This window comes from Dreissena polymorpha, chromosome 2 (assembly GCF_020536995.1).
Source record: "Dreissena polymorpha isolate Duluth1 chromosome 2, UMN_Dpol_1.0, whole genome shotgun sequence".
Lineage (NCBI taxonomy): Eukaryota > Metazoa > Mollusca > Bivalvia > Myida > Dreissenidae > Dreissena > Dreissena polymorpha.
In genome coordinates, this window is record NC_068356.1 from 14,025,497 (window position 1) to 14,040,326 (window position 14,830).

A 14,830-nucleotide genomic window follows, 5' to 3' on the forward strand; every position below is an offset into this window, starting at 1 on the left:
ATACATTTAAGACACAAACTTTTTATGAACAAATCTGTCATATTCTGTAAACGATTGTCAAAAAAATTTAGTATAGCAAGACAACCTAGTCTGTTGAAATGTCATTTATGACATTTAACAATAATTACAAAAGTGCTTGGTAGAATAACTGTTAAAATTGTCAAATTACCAGTTTTATCTTATTTTAAGATACACAAAGGAACTGTAGAAGGAATGTGAAGCAGAAATCCTTAATGAACGATTGATGTAGAAGACTATAAAGAATTGTGCTTGTAAGTTCAGTACATAATTAGACAAGGGACAAAATTGTCACAAAACCAGGTTTTCATTGTGAAACAAGATGTGTTTGTGAAACACAATGTCCCCCTATATATGACCTAGACCTTGTGAAGGATGACCTTGACCTTGTGAAGGATGACCTTGACCTTTCACCACTCAAAATGTGCAGCTCCATGAGATACACATGCATGCCAAATATCAAGTTGCTATCTTCAATATTGCAAAAGTATTCATAAAATAAGCGATTTGGGCCACATATATTTGACCTCTGACCTTGAAGGATGACCTTGACCTTTCAACGCTCAAAATGTGCAGCTCCATAAGATACACATGCATGCCAAATATCAAGTTGCTATCTTCAATATTGCAAAAGTATTCATAAAATAAGTGATTTGGGCAACATATATTTGACCTCTGACCTTGAAGGATGACCTTGACCTTGACCTGTCACCACTCAAAATGTGCAGCTCCATAAGATACACATGCATGCCAAATATCAAGTTGCTATCTTCAATATTGCAAAAGTATTCATAAAATGAGCGATTTTGGTCACATATATTTGACCTCTGACCTTGAAGGATGACCTTGACCTTTCACCACTCAAAATGTGCAGCTTCATAAGATACACATGCATGCCAAATATGAAGTTGCTATCTTCAATATAGCAAAAGTTATTGCAAAATGTTGGCGCCAACAGACCAACAGACAGACCAACAGACAGACAGACAGGGCAAAAACAATATGTCCCCCACTACTATAGTGGGGGACATAAAAAAATCTGATTAAGGGAGACAACTCAAACTGAACTTTTGAAATGAACAAACAAAATTAACCCCCTTTGTAAGTTTGTTTCAAAATAAATCTATTTTAAGTTGTGGTGACCTTGACATTGGAGATATTGATGTGATTCTTTCGTTCGACACACCGTCCCATGATGGTGAACAAATGTGCCAAATAATTGTAAAATCTCACAATGAATGACATAGTTATGGCCCAGACAAGCTCATTTATTGCCAATTTTGACCTTTGAACTCAAAGTGTGACCTTGACCTTGGAGATATTGACGTAATTATTTCACGCCACACATCGTCCAATGATGGTGAACAAATGTGCCAAATGATTTTAAAATATGACAATGAACGACATAGTTATGGCCTGGACAAGCTTGTTCCGCCCGCCCGCCAGCCAACCGCCCGCATTCGCCAATCTAATAACCAGTTTTTTCCTTCGGAAAACCTGGTTCAAAAGTGAAATTTCTAAAGAATCTTTTTCATAACATACATGTATGTGTCAATGTCCTTTTTATGTCTCAAATGAAAAATACCTTAAAGCCTACTTAGATTTTTTTAACGATAAGAGTTCATTACTCTGCATAAATGGTAAAGCTCCTTCAGGCAAAATAATACATTGCATTAATAGATATATCCAGACTTATCATAAAACAAGCAGCTAGACAAATCAAATAAGTTTTTAATAACAAGATAATGGACATTTATTCTGCTGACATTTCAACATAATGTCTTTATCCTAATAAACGCGCCCGAGCGCGATGCAAATCACAAAGAAGGCGCGTTTATTTTACCCTCCTTTAGGTGTAATATGAGCCAACACCTAAAATGTGTTAACTGCGAAAAGTTCCGAGTTCATTCAGTAATTGTAAACATATCACAAATAGTTTTATAAGAATACAAAACCCTATTATCATGTAAAATGAAAGGGCCTTTGTCGATATGACCGTGGTGAGAACAGCTGTAACAGTACGCGTGGCCGAGATATGACCAGTGTTAATTAGTGAAGGTTAATGGTTACGGTAGCGTACCGCATATTGAACAACCTTCATTTTATTATACGATAGGGACACGTTTATTAGGGCGGGAGCATTTATTAGGATAAAGACGGTATGCTTTTTAGCAATGGACAAAATAATGTTGTGCATGGATATGAACATGATGAACTCAAATTAATTGATCAAATAAACAATAATGCCTTACTTGGATGTTCTAAAGAAGATGGCACAACCGTCAACATGTTTTCTTTCCTGCTCGGTCATGGTTCGAGCGCGAGACTTGGGTGAGAAGATTCCCTCATAGCCCTCTCTCTCTAGCTTAGGCTTGAAGAAGTTGTAGAACTGGTCAGTCTCTACCTCCTGTGAATACAGTTAGTAAAGATAGTATTATAAGTATAATACCCCACCTCATTTGAATGTTTAACATCCCATTTACACATCCCTGTACAATTTACTTTGCCACAAGAAGATGGAAAATTATATATCCAGACCAGGCTATCTGTTGTTTGTTTATAAACCATGCTTGTGGGTCTAAAAGAAATTGAAAAGGCTCCACCTGAATTCAATTTAAGATTATAATTGGAAGGTGCTTATTAAAATGTATATAAACAAATCAATGTTAATCAGCACTTGTTGGTCCTATAACATCTGCAAGTGCAACCAGCCATTTAAAAACAACATGTTTGTTGTGGTATAGAAATATTACTATAATAGGCATCTTTATGGGGGGGGGGGGGGGTATTGTATTGTCCTCAGACATGGTGGACATCACTCCCTTTGGCATGAAATATTTCCTTTAATCCTAAACTGCTTTTCATGTATGTTATTGATGTAATAATTAACATTGCGATGATGCTATCAAGTTAAGATGTCATGCGATACAAATGACATTTGTGAGCATGGGTTACAATAAATTAATTTCACAATCCAGCAATTAGCATGCATTATATTAATTGACTTGTTTTGCTCATTGCTTTTTACTTAAAGTGTATGTCTAATATTTTGCATCAATTTCTTCTTTAATACCTGAAACAAGAATATTTAAAGTACTCTTCATCTTATTACATGAACACTCATACTAACTTGCAAACGGTTCACTATTGTTGTTTAAATGCCAATATAATTAAATGCCAATTTACTAAGTTAAACAACAAGAGCTGTCAGAGGACATCACGCTTGACTATTCGAGTGCTTGACAGTATAACGTATGCCATCATGGGGAAATTGTTCATATTCAATAATTTATTAGACGATCTTTCAAAAAAAAAAGGAAAAAAAAAATAATTTGGGGGGGGGGATAGGATAGGGGGGGGGGGTAAAGGGGTATAATGTGGGGTGTGGTAATTTATTAGATGATGTTTAAAAAAAAATCATTTTTTTTTTGGGGGGGGGGGGGGTAGGGGGTGGGGGGTGAGAAGGGGGTATAATGTGGGGTGGGATAATTTATAAGATGATGTTTAAACAAGGGACAAAATTGTCACAAAACCAGGTTTTCATTGTGAAAAAAAAAATCTGATAAAGGGAGAAAACTCAAACTGAACTTTTGAAATGAACAAACAAAATTAACCCCTTTGTAAGTTTGTTTTAAAAAAAAATATATTTTTAGTCCTGGCGACCTTGACATTGGAGATATTGACGTGATTCTTTCGTGCGACACACCGTCCCATGATGGTGAACAAATGTGCCAAATGATTTTAAAATCTCACAATGAATGACATAGTTATGGCCAGGACAAGCTCATTTATGGCCATTTTTGACCTTTGAACTCAAAGTGTGACCTTGACCTTGGAGATATCGACGTAATTATTTCGCGCGACACACCGTCAAATGATGGTGAACAAATGTGCCAAATGATGTTAAAATCTGACAATGCACGACATAGTTATGGCCCGGACAAGCTTGTTCCGCCCGCCCGCCCGCATTCGCCAATCAAATAACCATTTTTTTCCTTCGGAAAACCTGGTTAAAAATGAGAACTTTGTAAGTAGAGGTTTGTTGTAGCCTTTGGCAGACTGGTAATTTGATGGTGAAAAAAAAAAAAAAAAAAAAAAAAAAAGACCTTTGACCTTGAAGGATGACCTTGACCTTTCACCACTCAAAATGTGCAGCTCCATGAGATGCACATGAATTTATTTTTTTGACCTTTGACCATGAAGGATGACCTTGACCTTTCACCACTAAAAATGTGCAGCTTCATAAGATACACATGCATGGCAAATATCAAGTTGCTATCTTCAATATTGCAAAAGTTATGAGCAACGTTTAAGTTTTCGGACGGACACACGGACGAACGGACGGTCAAAATTTGTGTGCGTATGGAAAGGCGTTGTCCATATACACATGCATACCAAATATGAAGGTTATATCTCAAGGGACATAGAAGTTATGAGCATTTTTCGAAACCTAAACGCAGATTTTGAAACCTAAACGCAGACCCCTACTTCAAGGTCAAGGTCACAGGGGTCAAAATTGTTGTGCATATGGAAAGGCCTTGTCCATATACACATGCATACCAAATATGAAGGTTATATCTCAAGGGACATTTATGGCCATTTTTGACCTTTGAACTCAAAGTGTGACCTTGACCTTGGAGATATCGACGTAATTATTTCGCGCGACACACCGTCCAATGATGGTGAACAAATGTGCCAAATGATTTTAAAATCTGACAATGAACGACATAGTTATGGCTCGGACAAGCTCATTTATGGCCATTTTTGACCTTTGAACTCAAAGTGTGACCTTGACCTTGGAGATATTGACGTAATTATTTCGTGCGACACACCGTCCCATGATGGTGAACAAATGTGCCATATGATTTTAAAATCTGACAATGAACGACATAGTTATGGATAGGACAAGCTCATTTATGGCCATTTTTGACCTTTGAACTCAAAGTGTGACCTTGACCTTGGAGATATCGACGTAATTATTTCGCGCGACACACCGTCCAATGATGGTGAACAAATGTGCCAAATGATTTTAAAATCTGACAATGAACGACATAGTTATGGCCCGGACAAGCTTGTTCCGCCAGCCCGCCAGCCAGCCCGCCAGCCAGCCAGCCAGCCAACCCGCCCGCATTCGCCAATCTAATAACCAGTTTTTTCCTTCAGAAAACCTGGTTAAAAAAAGGGGGGGGGGGGTGAAGTTGGGGGGGGGGGTGAAGTTGGGGGGGGGGGGAAGGGATTCTGTTAGGGGTATGGGGTATTGTTTGGGTGGAATCCATTGTGGTATTCAGGTAAGTGTTGCTTTGTCAAAGTCATAATAAAATGTGATCATAAATAAAGAAGTTATGGCAATGTAAGCAAAATGTTCAATTATCTAAGTGTAAAAGGGGCCATAATTATGTCAAAATGCTTGGTACAGTGGTCTGCTCTTGTTTATAGGTTGGGGTCATGTTGGTAAACAAGTATGCAACAGTAAGTAAGCAATATGTCAAAGGATGTAGGAAATATTTGGGGTAGTACGCAAAATTTAACATAGATTTATCAATTTTAAGTATAAAAGGGGCAATAATTATGACAAAATGCTTGATAGAGTTGTCTGCTCTTGTTTATAGGTTTGGGTGATGTTGGTAAACAAGTATGCAAAATATCAAAGCAATATGTCAAGTGACAATGAAAATAAATGGGGTAGTACGAAAACTTTAACATTTGCTGCATATTCTAAGTGGAAAAGGGGCCATAATTATGACAAAATGCTTGATAGTTGTCTGCTCTTGTTTATAGGGTGGGGTAATGTTGGTTAACAAGTATGCAAAATATGAAAGCTATATGTCAAGGGACAAAGAAATATTTAGGGTAGTACGAAAACTTTAACATTTGCACGCTAACGCTAACTCAGACGCCGGGGTGAGTAGGATAGCTCTACTATATATTTTTCATATATAATAGTCGAGCTAAAAATGATTAGATGACCCCCATTTTCCGCTCTTGTTTTCAAATATGACTTTTGACCTCTAAGCAAGACCTTGGCCTTCACCAAAGAAAGACGGGTGATACACATTATATTTTGCTTAATTTAATGCCAAGATGTTTTAAAATCCATAAAATTAAGATCATCTTTTGGCTGATACAGGAATTGTCAAGCTGTTTTATGGTCAACTTTGACCTTTTACCTCCAAATGTTACCTTGACCTTTGAGGTAGACGGGTATGGCATGTGACACATGGTTAACATTTGCATTGATATATTTTAAAATCCATCAATATAGTTCAAACTTATGGCTGAGAAAGGAATTTTCAATTTCAATTTGCTTATCATTACAAAGATCATTATGAATCAATAAAAATCCCTGCAATATTTGACCTGATTATAGTTATTCAGCATAAACAATTATTGCACAAGGATGTAATTACCAATGCAATAATTATACAATTCAAGTGTTACTATTTGCTAATTATATTTATGAAATCAAATTTTTGCAGTAATGTTGCAGCCCTATTTTAAATACAGTGACATCAACTTATCTGATCTAGGTGCAATACTGCAACATGAAAAATGTGCATCATTCATCAGGTTATACCCCACAATATATACTGGTACTTTGGAGTCATTCAGGCCCATATACCAGTATGGTATATCCTTGGCAGGAAACACAATTTCAAACTTACATATTAACTTCCAATGAGATCTTCTGACAAATCAGTGAAAAACAACAGCTAAATTTTTTTAATGATGTCTTCAAACTCTGACATTTGACAGAGGAGAATGTCAGGGGATTGTTGTCTGTATTCAACTGTAGACAGCAAACATGTTCACCAAATTACTGGGTAAAGACCACATAATGATGTTGCTAGATGAACACTGCACTGAAAAATCAGTCAACCACAATGGGCCGTAATTTAAACCCATTAGTAATTAATGACATGGTATAAGTTTCCGGTTCTTAAAAATAACCAATAATTTGTCAGGCAATTCTATGAACCTGTATGGGGAGAATAACAGAGTAGAAGACTTTTTATAATAAAGCTCACATTAAACCTCTGGCTGTTGATAAATCAAGGTCAAGACTTTACATTTATGTGACAAATGATGTGAGACAAACATAAATAACATGAAATATCTGTTATGCCATTTTTAATCTAGTTTTTACTCTTTTTTTTTACACAACACAACTGCCACATGAAAAAGGGAAACAGCTTAAGACTGCAAGCATGTGGACCTGCTTTGTCATGGATTAGAAAAAAAAGCAAATTAAGGAGTACAAGAAAATCCCTTTTTATTTTTTTAATCTGGACTTATCCTTATTTTGTCAACACACAGTCAAAGTGACACACCATCTTGATTTGTCAAAAAACTTGCATAAAGCGCTTTACGCCGGAGACTATAATAATGTAAATAATATGACAAGATGCTGCGTTCAATACACACGAATGCCCCTGTGGAAGTCTTGTCACTATTGGTTTATTAACCCATTTCAATAAGTTTTAAGTCCAAAAAGTTCAAAAAGAGGTCAGATGATGTGAATGATCCGATTGTTGAATGAAGTATCAACACTTTTAAATAAGCAGTACCTTTGTTAAGAAAACGTTCAATTTGGGTCAACCAAGAATTTTGACCATAAGATAAGTCTCATACCAAAAGTAGGTCCATGTGAAAGTCGTTCAATATATCCCCGCCAATATGCTTCTGGACACAAAAGTGTTATATTTGACACTCAAAAATGCATTTTTCAAGATACAAAGGGCCATAACTCCGTTATTAACAGATGGTGTACAATGACATTTGGCGTGCATCATCCTAGTATCCATATTTATACTCATACCAAGTTTCAATTAAATCTGTCAAAGCACTTCCAAGATATGGCTCTGGACGGATGGAAAGACGGACGGAAAGACAAAAGGAAGGACAACCCCAAAACATTAAATCCCTCAGCCGATGGCGGGGGATAAAAAGAGGACAGTTAATGTGAGTTTGTGAAAAGACATAATCCATTTAATTGTAAAAGCTTTGTAGGAAGCATTATTGATGTCAGACAAAAATGTCTTTGTAGGTGCTGGGGGTATAAAAAAGAAGTAATTAAAAATCATCATGACCAATGGTGTAAGATAAAATTACCAAAATTTAGTAAATTACCAATCCCTTTGAAATAATGTTATAACTTAAAGGGATTATTTGGGGATTTCCCAATATGAGTAATCAGTATTTCAACATTTCAAACATCATTTGTTGGTGTGAAGGTAAATTATAAAATACTCACTTGTCATCTTGTCATGAATTCACTTGTGAACATTTTAAATCCGTTGTAATGCCTTGTTTTTGCGTGTATTGAGTGATTGTATTACACTTACTTCAACCCAGCTGCCTACGAAGACTGCAGCAGTAAACTTATTAATTAAATGCATGTTGAATTGTTGTTATTTAATAAATGCATAAATATGCTGTGTGTGTGTAATGTTAAATACACTCAATCCATGTACACATACCGTAAAAACTCAGTCAAACGTCTACTTGCTCATATCCCGTTGGGGGATATCAAACTGGCACTTAACAAGACCAGTAAAAATTACAAGTGAGAAATATATTTGACCTCTGACCTTGAAGGATGACCTTGACCTTTCACCACTCAAAATGTGCAGCTCCATGAGATGCACATGCATGCCAAATATCAAGTTGCTATCTTCAATATTGCAAAAGTATTTATAAAATAAGCGATTTGAGCCACATATATTTGACCTCTGACCTTGAAGGATGACCTTGACCTTTCACCACTCAAAATGTGCAGCTCCATGAGATACACATGCATGCACAATATTAAGCTGATATCTTCAATATTGCAAAAGTATTCATAAAATGAGCGATTTTGGCCACATATATTTGACCTCTTACCTTGAAGGATGACCTTGACCTTTCACCACTCAAAATGTGCAGCTTCATCAGATACATATGCATGCCAAATATGAAGTTGCTATCTTCAATATAGCAAAAGTTATTGCAAAATGTTAAAGTTGGCGCAAACAGACCAACAGACCAACAGGGCAAAAACAATATGTCCCCCACTACTATAGTGAGGGACATAAAAAGTTGATAACTAATAATAATACAACAAAACTCTGTTGTCATTTATGACGATAATTGCGTTTAAAAATTTAATAAACACTAACATACGCCATTGCTTAGAACTGTACAGGGAGTTGATAAATCAGAACTACTCTGTGTTTCTTGGAAAAGGCTGAAATAAATTTATTCATACTTTCCAGGCTTATGTCCAGTAATCACTACCGCCAATCAAAACTTTAAATACATAAACCATGTGTATGATATACAGTTAAATTCAACATTCGTCCTCCGAAGATATCAAAAGCAGAGCTTTGCACGTGCTGTTAATAATGCCATTAAATAACAAACACACAATTAGTTTAGCTTATTGATCGCTAGACAATGAAAGCCAATTTTGTCTGCAAGGTAGGTGTTGAGTTAAGGCTTCTTGACAGGAAGGTGTTTCCTTTGATGTGGTAAGTTGAAAATTCACACTGATTGCGAAATTGTAAGACTTTTATTCATTCAATTTACTGTTTGTTAACAATTTCAATAAAAAACAACAACGCCTGCTAACATGAAACTTTGGAATTAATTATTAAAACAAAAACAAGAGGGAAGTTGCAAATTGTGTTCAAATTAATGGGTGTAAGCTAAAACACGACGTTTTGTGTTGTATATCAATGATTTTTTCTACAACAAGTATTTGCAGTCTTTTAAGGGGTGTTGCGGCATTTTTTTTTAACCAAGGATATATTAATAGCAACACTGATGATGCTATTATCACAACTCAATTTTTTGCTATCAGTATCATCAGAAATGTTCATAATACATTTGTCAGTGGTTCAATCCCAGGTGGGGTTAACTTTTTCTTAAACTTTTTTTTCTTTCTTTCTTAAATTTCATTCTTGTTTTATACTGGAGATTTAGTCATGTTGTTTACATTTATCATTTTAAAGCATTTAATCACAAACTTCAAAACATGTCGAAATCTGTGAACAAGTACATGTAAGTTATTAATGATTAATGTCGAGTTTGACACTGTATATGGTATTATGTTTGTGATTAAATATTTTTTTATAAATGTCTTTTGGTAAGCTCTTGTGATCCAAGTTAAGATTGTAAAAAAATTCTAATGTGTATGCATATTTATAACAATCTATGTACCGATACATGGGTTTTGCCTAATTGCGGTATTTTATGAAATTTGACGTCGACAGTAGGGATAGTTAAAACAAAAAATCTGTTAAAAGTGCGGTGACCCCCTTTTTTTATTTGTGTTTTATGATGACAATATGTAGATGAACATATTTGAGCAGTTTCGCAGAATTCTATTAGACAGAAAAATGTTTTTATTTCATTTTTCATATGGTATTTGTATATATATCTTAAATATAAATTTTGGACAAAATCTATTAGATGGAAAAAAAATCAGCAAAACTGCAGCAAAACCCCTTTATTTTACTTGTTAAGGTTATTGTTTTAAACAAGATTATACAAAAAGTGTCTTCTGGAGTGTTAAAAAGGTTTTACTGTAGTCATCTAAGGAAAAATACCCCTCCCATTGGTGACCATATTTTTCAATGAACCAGAACCATTTTCAAACTTAGATTTTACTATAGCCATATAAGGAAAATGCCCCACCCTTTGAGGCCATGTTTTTCAACAAACTGGAACCATTCTTGAACTCATCAACAATATAATTTGAAAAAATGTTCTTCCCAAGTTTCATGAAGATTGGACAATAAATGTGACTTATTTAGTATTAACAAGGTTTTACAATAGCCATACAAGGAAAAATGCCCCGTCCCCCTGGCAGCCATGTTTTTCAACCAACCCAAACCATTTTCAAACTTATCCACGATATCGTTGGGACAAATCTTCTCACCAGGTTGTATGAAGATTGGATCAGAATAGGGGCCTCTACAGTGTCAACAAGGCAAATGTTGATGACACACAACAGACATGGATGAGGCATAACAGACAAAAGGTGATCACAAAAGAAAAGTGGCGAAGTAAGTTACAGGGCCTCGCCTTTTCTTCACCATATCAGACTCGTCTGATAGCACATGATATCAAAAGTCTACAACCATATATTCTCTACATCTCCAGCATAATACCATGACAAAACAAAGGCTCTTATTTCTGTTATAAATTTGTTTAATTCCTGATTGTATGAAAATGTAGTTGCACCTCTTAAATGAAGAACAAGTCATTTAAATATTTATGTTGCAATGTAAATTCTGACCCTGATAGAAGGCATACATAGTCTGAGCCAAGTATGCAAGATTCTTTAAGTGGCTCAGTCAATGGCTAAGAAATTAAAATTCTTTTTACAGGCTTATAACATTTTCATTATCACAATCATCATTATCAGAACTTGCTTCTAATAAGTATTAACCCATTTATGCCTAGCATCTAGAAAAAAGGCCTTGGAAAACAGCGTAGACCCAGATGAGACGCCGCATCATACGCTGTTTGCTTAAAGGAAATTCTTTTAGTAATATTCTAAATATAGAAATAAATATACTCTAGACATCCCTAATTTTGGAAATAAATAGATCCAATTTAGAAGGATGGGAGAATCCACTAGGTACAAATGGGTTAATATTGAAGCCTGAAAGACATGTTGAGCCACGCATACCTGAAGGCCAATGATATCAGCTGCACAGTTTCGTATCTCGTCCATAATGCCCTTCTTCCTGTATTCCCAGTTGAGCGCCCATGACGGACAGTAGCCATACTGCTGCCGCGTGCAATACTTGTCGCACAACACGTTGTAGCACATCACCGTGAATATGGCTGAAATCATGAACTGTTGCTGTTAGTTTTTCCCTTGAATGAGATTTTTTTAGTGGTCTTAACATTTTAATAGGATATAACACAAAAAGAATAAATCATTTTAGAGTTAATATAAACAGACAATAAACCATTAATATTGCAGTATGGACAATAACGGTTGAATTTTAGTTTTTCTTCAAAATATGCATGAAGGCAATTTAACCAAAATTTTGCAAGCAAACTTGTTATAAACAAGGGCTGTTTGTAAAACATGCATGCCCCCTATATGAGCTCTCAGTTATAGTGGCAGCCATTGTGTGAATACATTTTGAGTCACTGCAACCTAAACCTTTGACCTATTGACCTGAAAATCAATAGGGGTCATCTGCCAGTCATGTTCAATGTACCTATAAAGTTTCATGATCCTAGGCCTAATTATTCTTGACTTATTATCAGGAAACCATTTTACTGTTTCGAGTCACTGTGAGATTAACCTTATGACCTGAAAATCAATAGGGGTCATCTGCCAGTCATGATCAATGTTCCTATGAAGTTTCATGATCCTAGGCGTAAGCATTCTTGAGTTATCATCCGAAAACCATTTTACTATTTCGAGTCACTGTGACCTTGACCTTTGAGCTAGTGACCTGAAAATCACTAGGGGTCATCTGTCAGTCATGATCAATGTACCTACGAAGTTTCATGATCCTAAGCCTAAGCATTCTTGAGCTATCATCCGGAAACCCTTTTACTATTTCGAGTCACTGTGACCTTGACCTTTGACCTAGTGACCTGAAAATCAATAGGGGTCATCTGCCAGTCATGATCAATGTACCTATGAAGTTTCATGATCCTAGGCCTAAGCGTTCTTGAGTTATCATCCGGAAACCATCTGGTGGACGGACCGACCGACATGTGAAAAACAATATACCCCCTCTTCTTCGAAGGGGGACATAAAAATAGAACCAGTCAATATATCATCATGATTGTCTCCCACATAATTTAAACTGGAAACTGATACATTTGAAAGCAAAATGTTTTCATTTATTGAATGCTGCCCATTTTTATAATTGTTCAATCGTTTGAAGACGAAAAGTCCGAGAGATAAGCACAAACACAAGACATATAATATAACCCTCTCACTCATTTTTATTATAGTATTTTTGTATATAGCCTTGTCATTCCAAATATTTCTTCAAGCAATTTAGAAAATATGTTTCTGTTTCAGTGATTTTAAGAACTTGATTTGCTGATGACCATCTTGAACTCGCCACTGACTGTTTTGTACTAATGAAAATGGGGTATGTATGTTTCAACTGACTGTTACGGTCATATGAACATAGATAATAAATTATGTATTAAAATGTTGGCATACAAATGGCTACAGGGATAGTTTCAACCATTAAATGTACTGAAACAGATTTAGAAGCTTAAATGATCCTGGGGTGACATAGAAAATCATCAGACCAATAAACTACTAATAAAAGGGCGATGACACTGCAGATATTATTTTAATTCTACAATTTGTAACGGTCACCAGGCAATTGTTACCTAGCCAGAGGCTTACTGCTGACTGGTTTACAGTCAATGACCTCTTGTTCGTAAGGTTAAACTTTTTTAAGAAAGCTATTAAAATTAAACACCTGTGTAAAAAATTATGAATCTATAATGACTAAGTGTGGCAAATGGTAAAACAAACTACATGATATAAAACCTGGCAAAAAAGAAATGTCATCAGTTGCATTACTCATCACCTCGTGGCATTACAGATATAAAAGATATTTGTTTCAGCTACACCCATTAACATTAACAAATCATAAATTGCCTCCAGTAGAGTTGGTGTTGATCAACTAAAAAAAGATGGCCTAGTTTTGATAATTAGAACTAGATAAAACTTCTTACCAAGTTTGGTGAAGATCGGATAAAAACTACTTGAATTAGAGAGCGGACACCATGCTGAATGTTAAACAAGAGGGCCTGAAAGGCCCAAAGTCGCTCACCTGAGATAACAAGATATTATTTGGACAAATCTTCTGACCAAGTTTCATGAAGATCGGAAAATAAATGTGGCCTTTAGAGTGTTAACAAGGTTTTACTATAGCCATATAAGGAAAAATGCCCCGCTATTGGAAGCCATTTTTTTTAAGCAAACATAATTATTTTCGTACTCATCCAAGATATCATTGAGACCAATCTCCTGACCAAATTTCATAAAGATTGGACAATAAATGTGGCCTCTAGTGTGTTTACAAGGTTTTACTATAGCCATATAAGGAAAAATGCCCCGCCCCTAGTGGCGATGTTTTTAAAGCAACCAAAACCATTTTCGAACTCATCCAAGATATCATTGGGACAAATCTTCTGACCAAGTTTCATAATGATCGGAAAATAAATGTGACCTATAGAGTGTTAACAAGGTTTTTCTATAGCCATAAAAGGAAAATAGCCCCACCCCTGTGGTGGCCATGTTTTTCAACCAACCGGCATCATTTTTGAACGAATTAAAGCAAATGAATTTCAATAAAAAGTTTGTGGACATTTGTATGTTTTTGTGTGTCACTGACTATGTTACAATAGTTGATTTATCTTTCTTGATAATATAACTTGATTCAATGAATCATTCATAGTTGTTTTGTTAACAATAAAAAGATAGGATAACGTAGTTTTTTCTGCTTGTGATAATGCGTGTTCTTGGTGTCATGGGATAAACAGAAATAATTTTCATAGTTTTTTCGAAGAATAGTTAAAATATAATATATTTGTATGTAAATACAATTTTGACAGAACACACATGATTTTTGCTGTGGTGAAATGTTTTTTAAGTTTAACAAGTGTATGAAATTTGATGAGAAAGTCTTGATATTGCATTATTTGGAGTAAAATTGGTCTTTATTTCTATCAACTACTGCTACTGCTACTACTACTACTTCTACTACAACTACTACTACTACTACTACTACTACTACTACTACTACTACTACTTCTACTACTAATACTACTA

General features: G+C 35.4%; 1 protein-coding gene across 6 annotated transcripts in view; it reads right to left on the reverse strand.

The window, feature by feature from the left end:
* Positions 1-14,830, reverse strand: part of LOC127865917 (CCR4-NOT transcription complex subunit 6-like) — a 133,388-nt gene that overhangs the window by 43,926 nt on the left and 74,632 nt on the right. For all 6 annotated transcript variants that reach the window (XM_052406005.1, XM_052406004.1, XM_052406002.1 and 3 more), the window contains 2 exons: positions 11,693-11,850; positions 2,271-2,425 (listed from right to left, as the gene is read on the reverse strand). In XM_052406005.1, the coding sequence (XP_052261965.1) occupies positions 2,271-2,425; positions 11,693-11,850 (313 nt within the window). The remainder of the gene's footprint in view (positions 1-2,270; positions 2,426-11,692; positions 11,851-14,830) is intronic.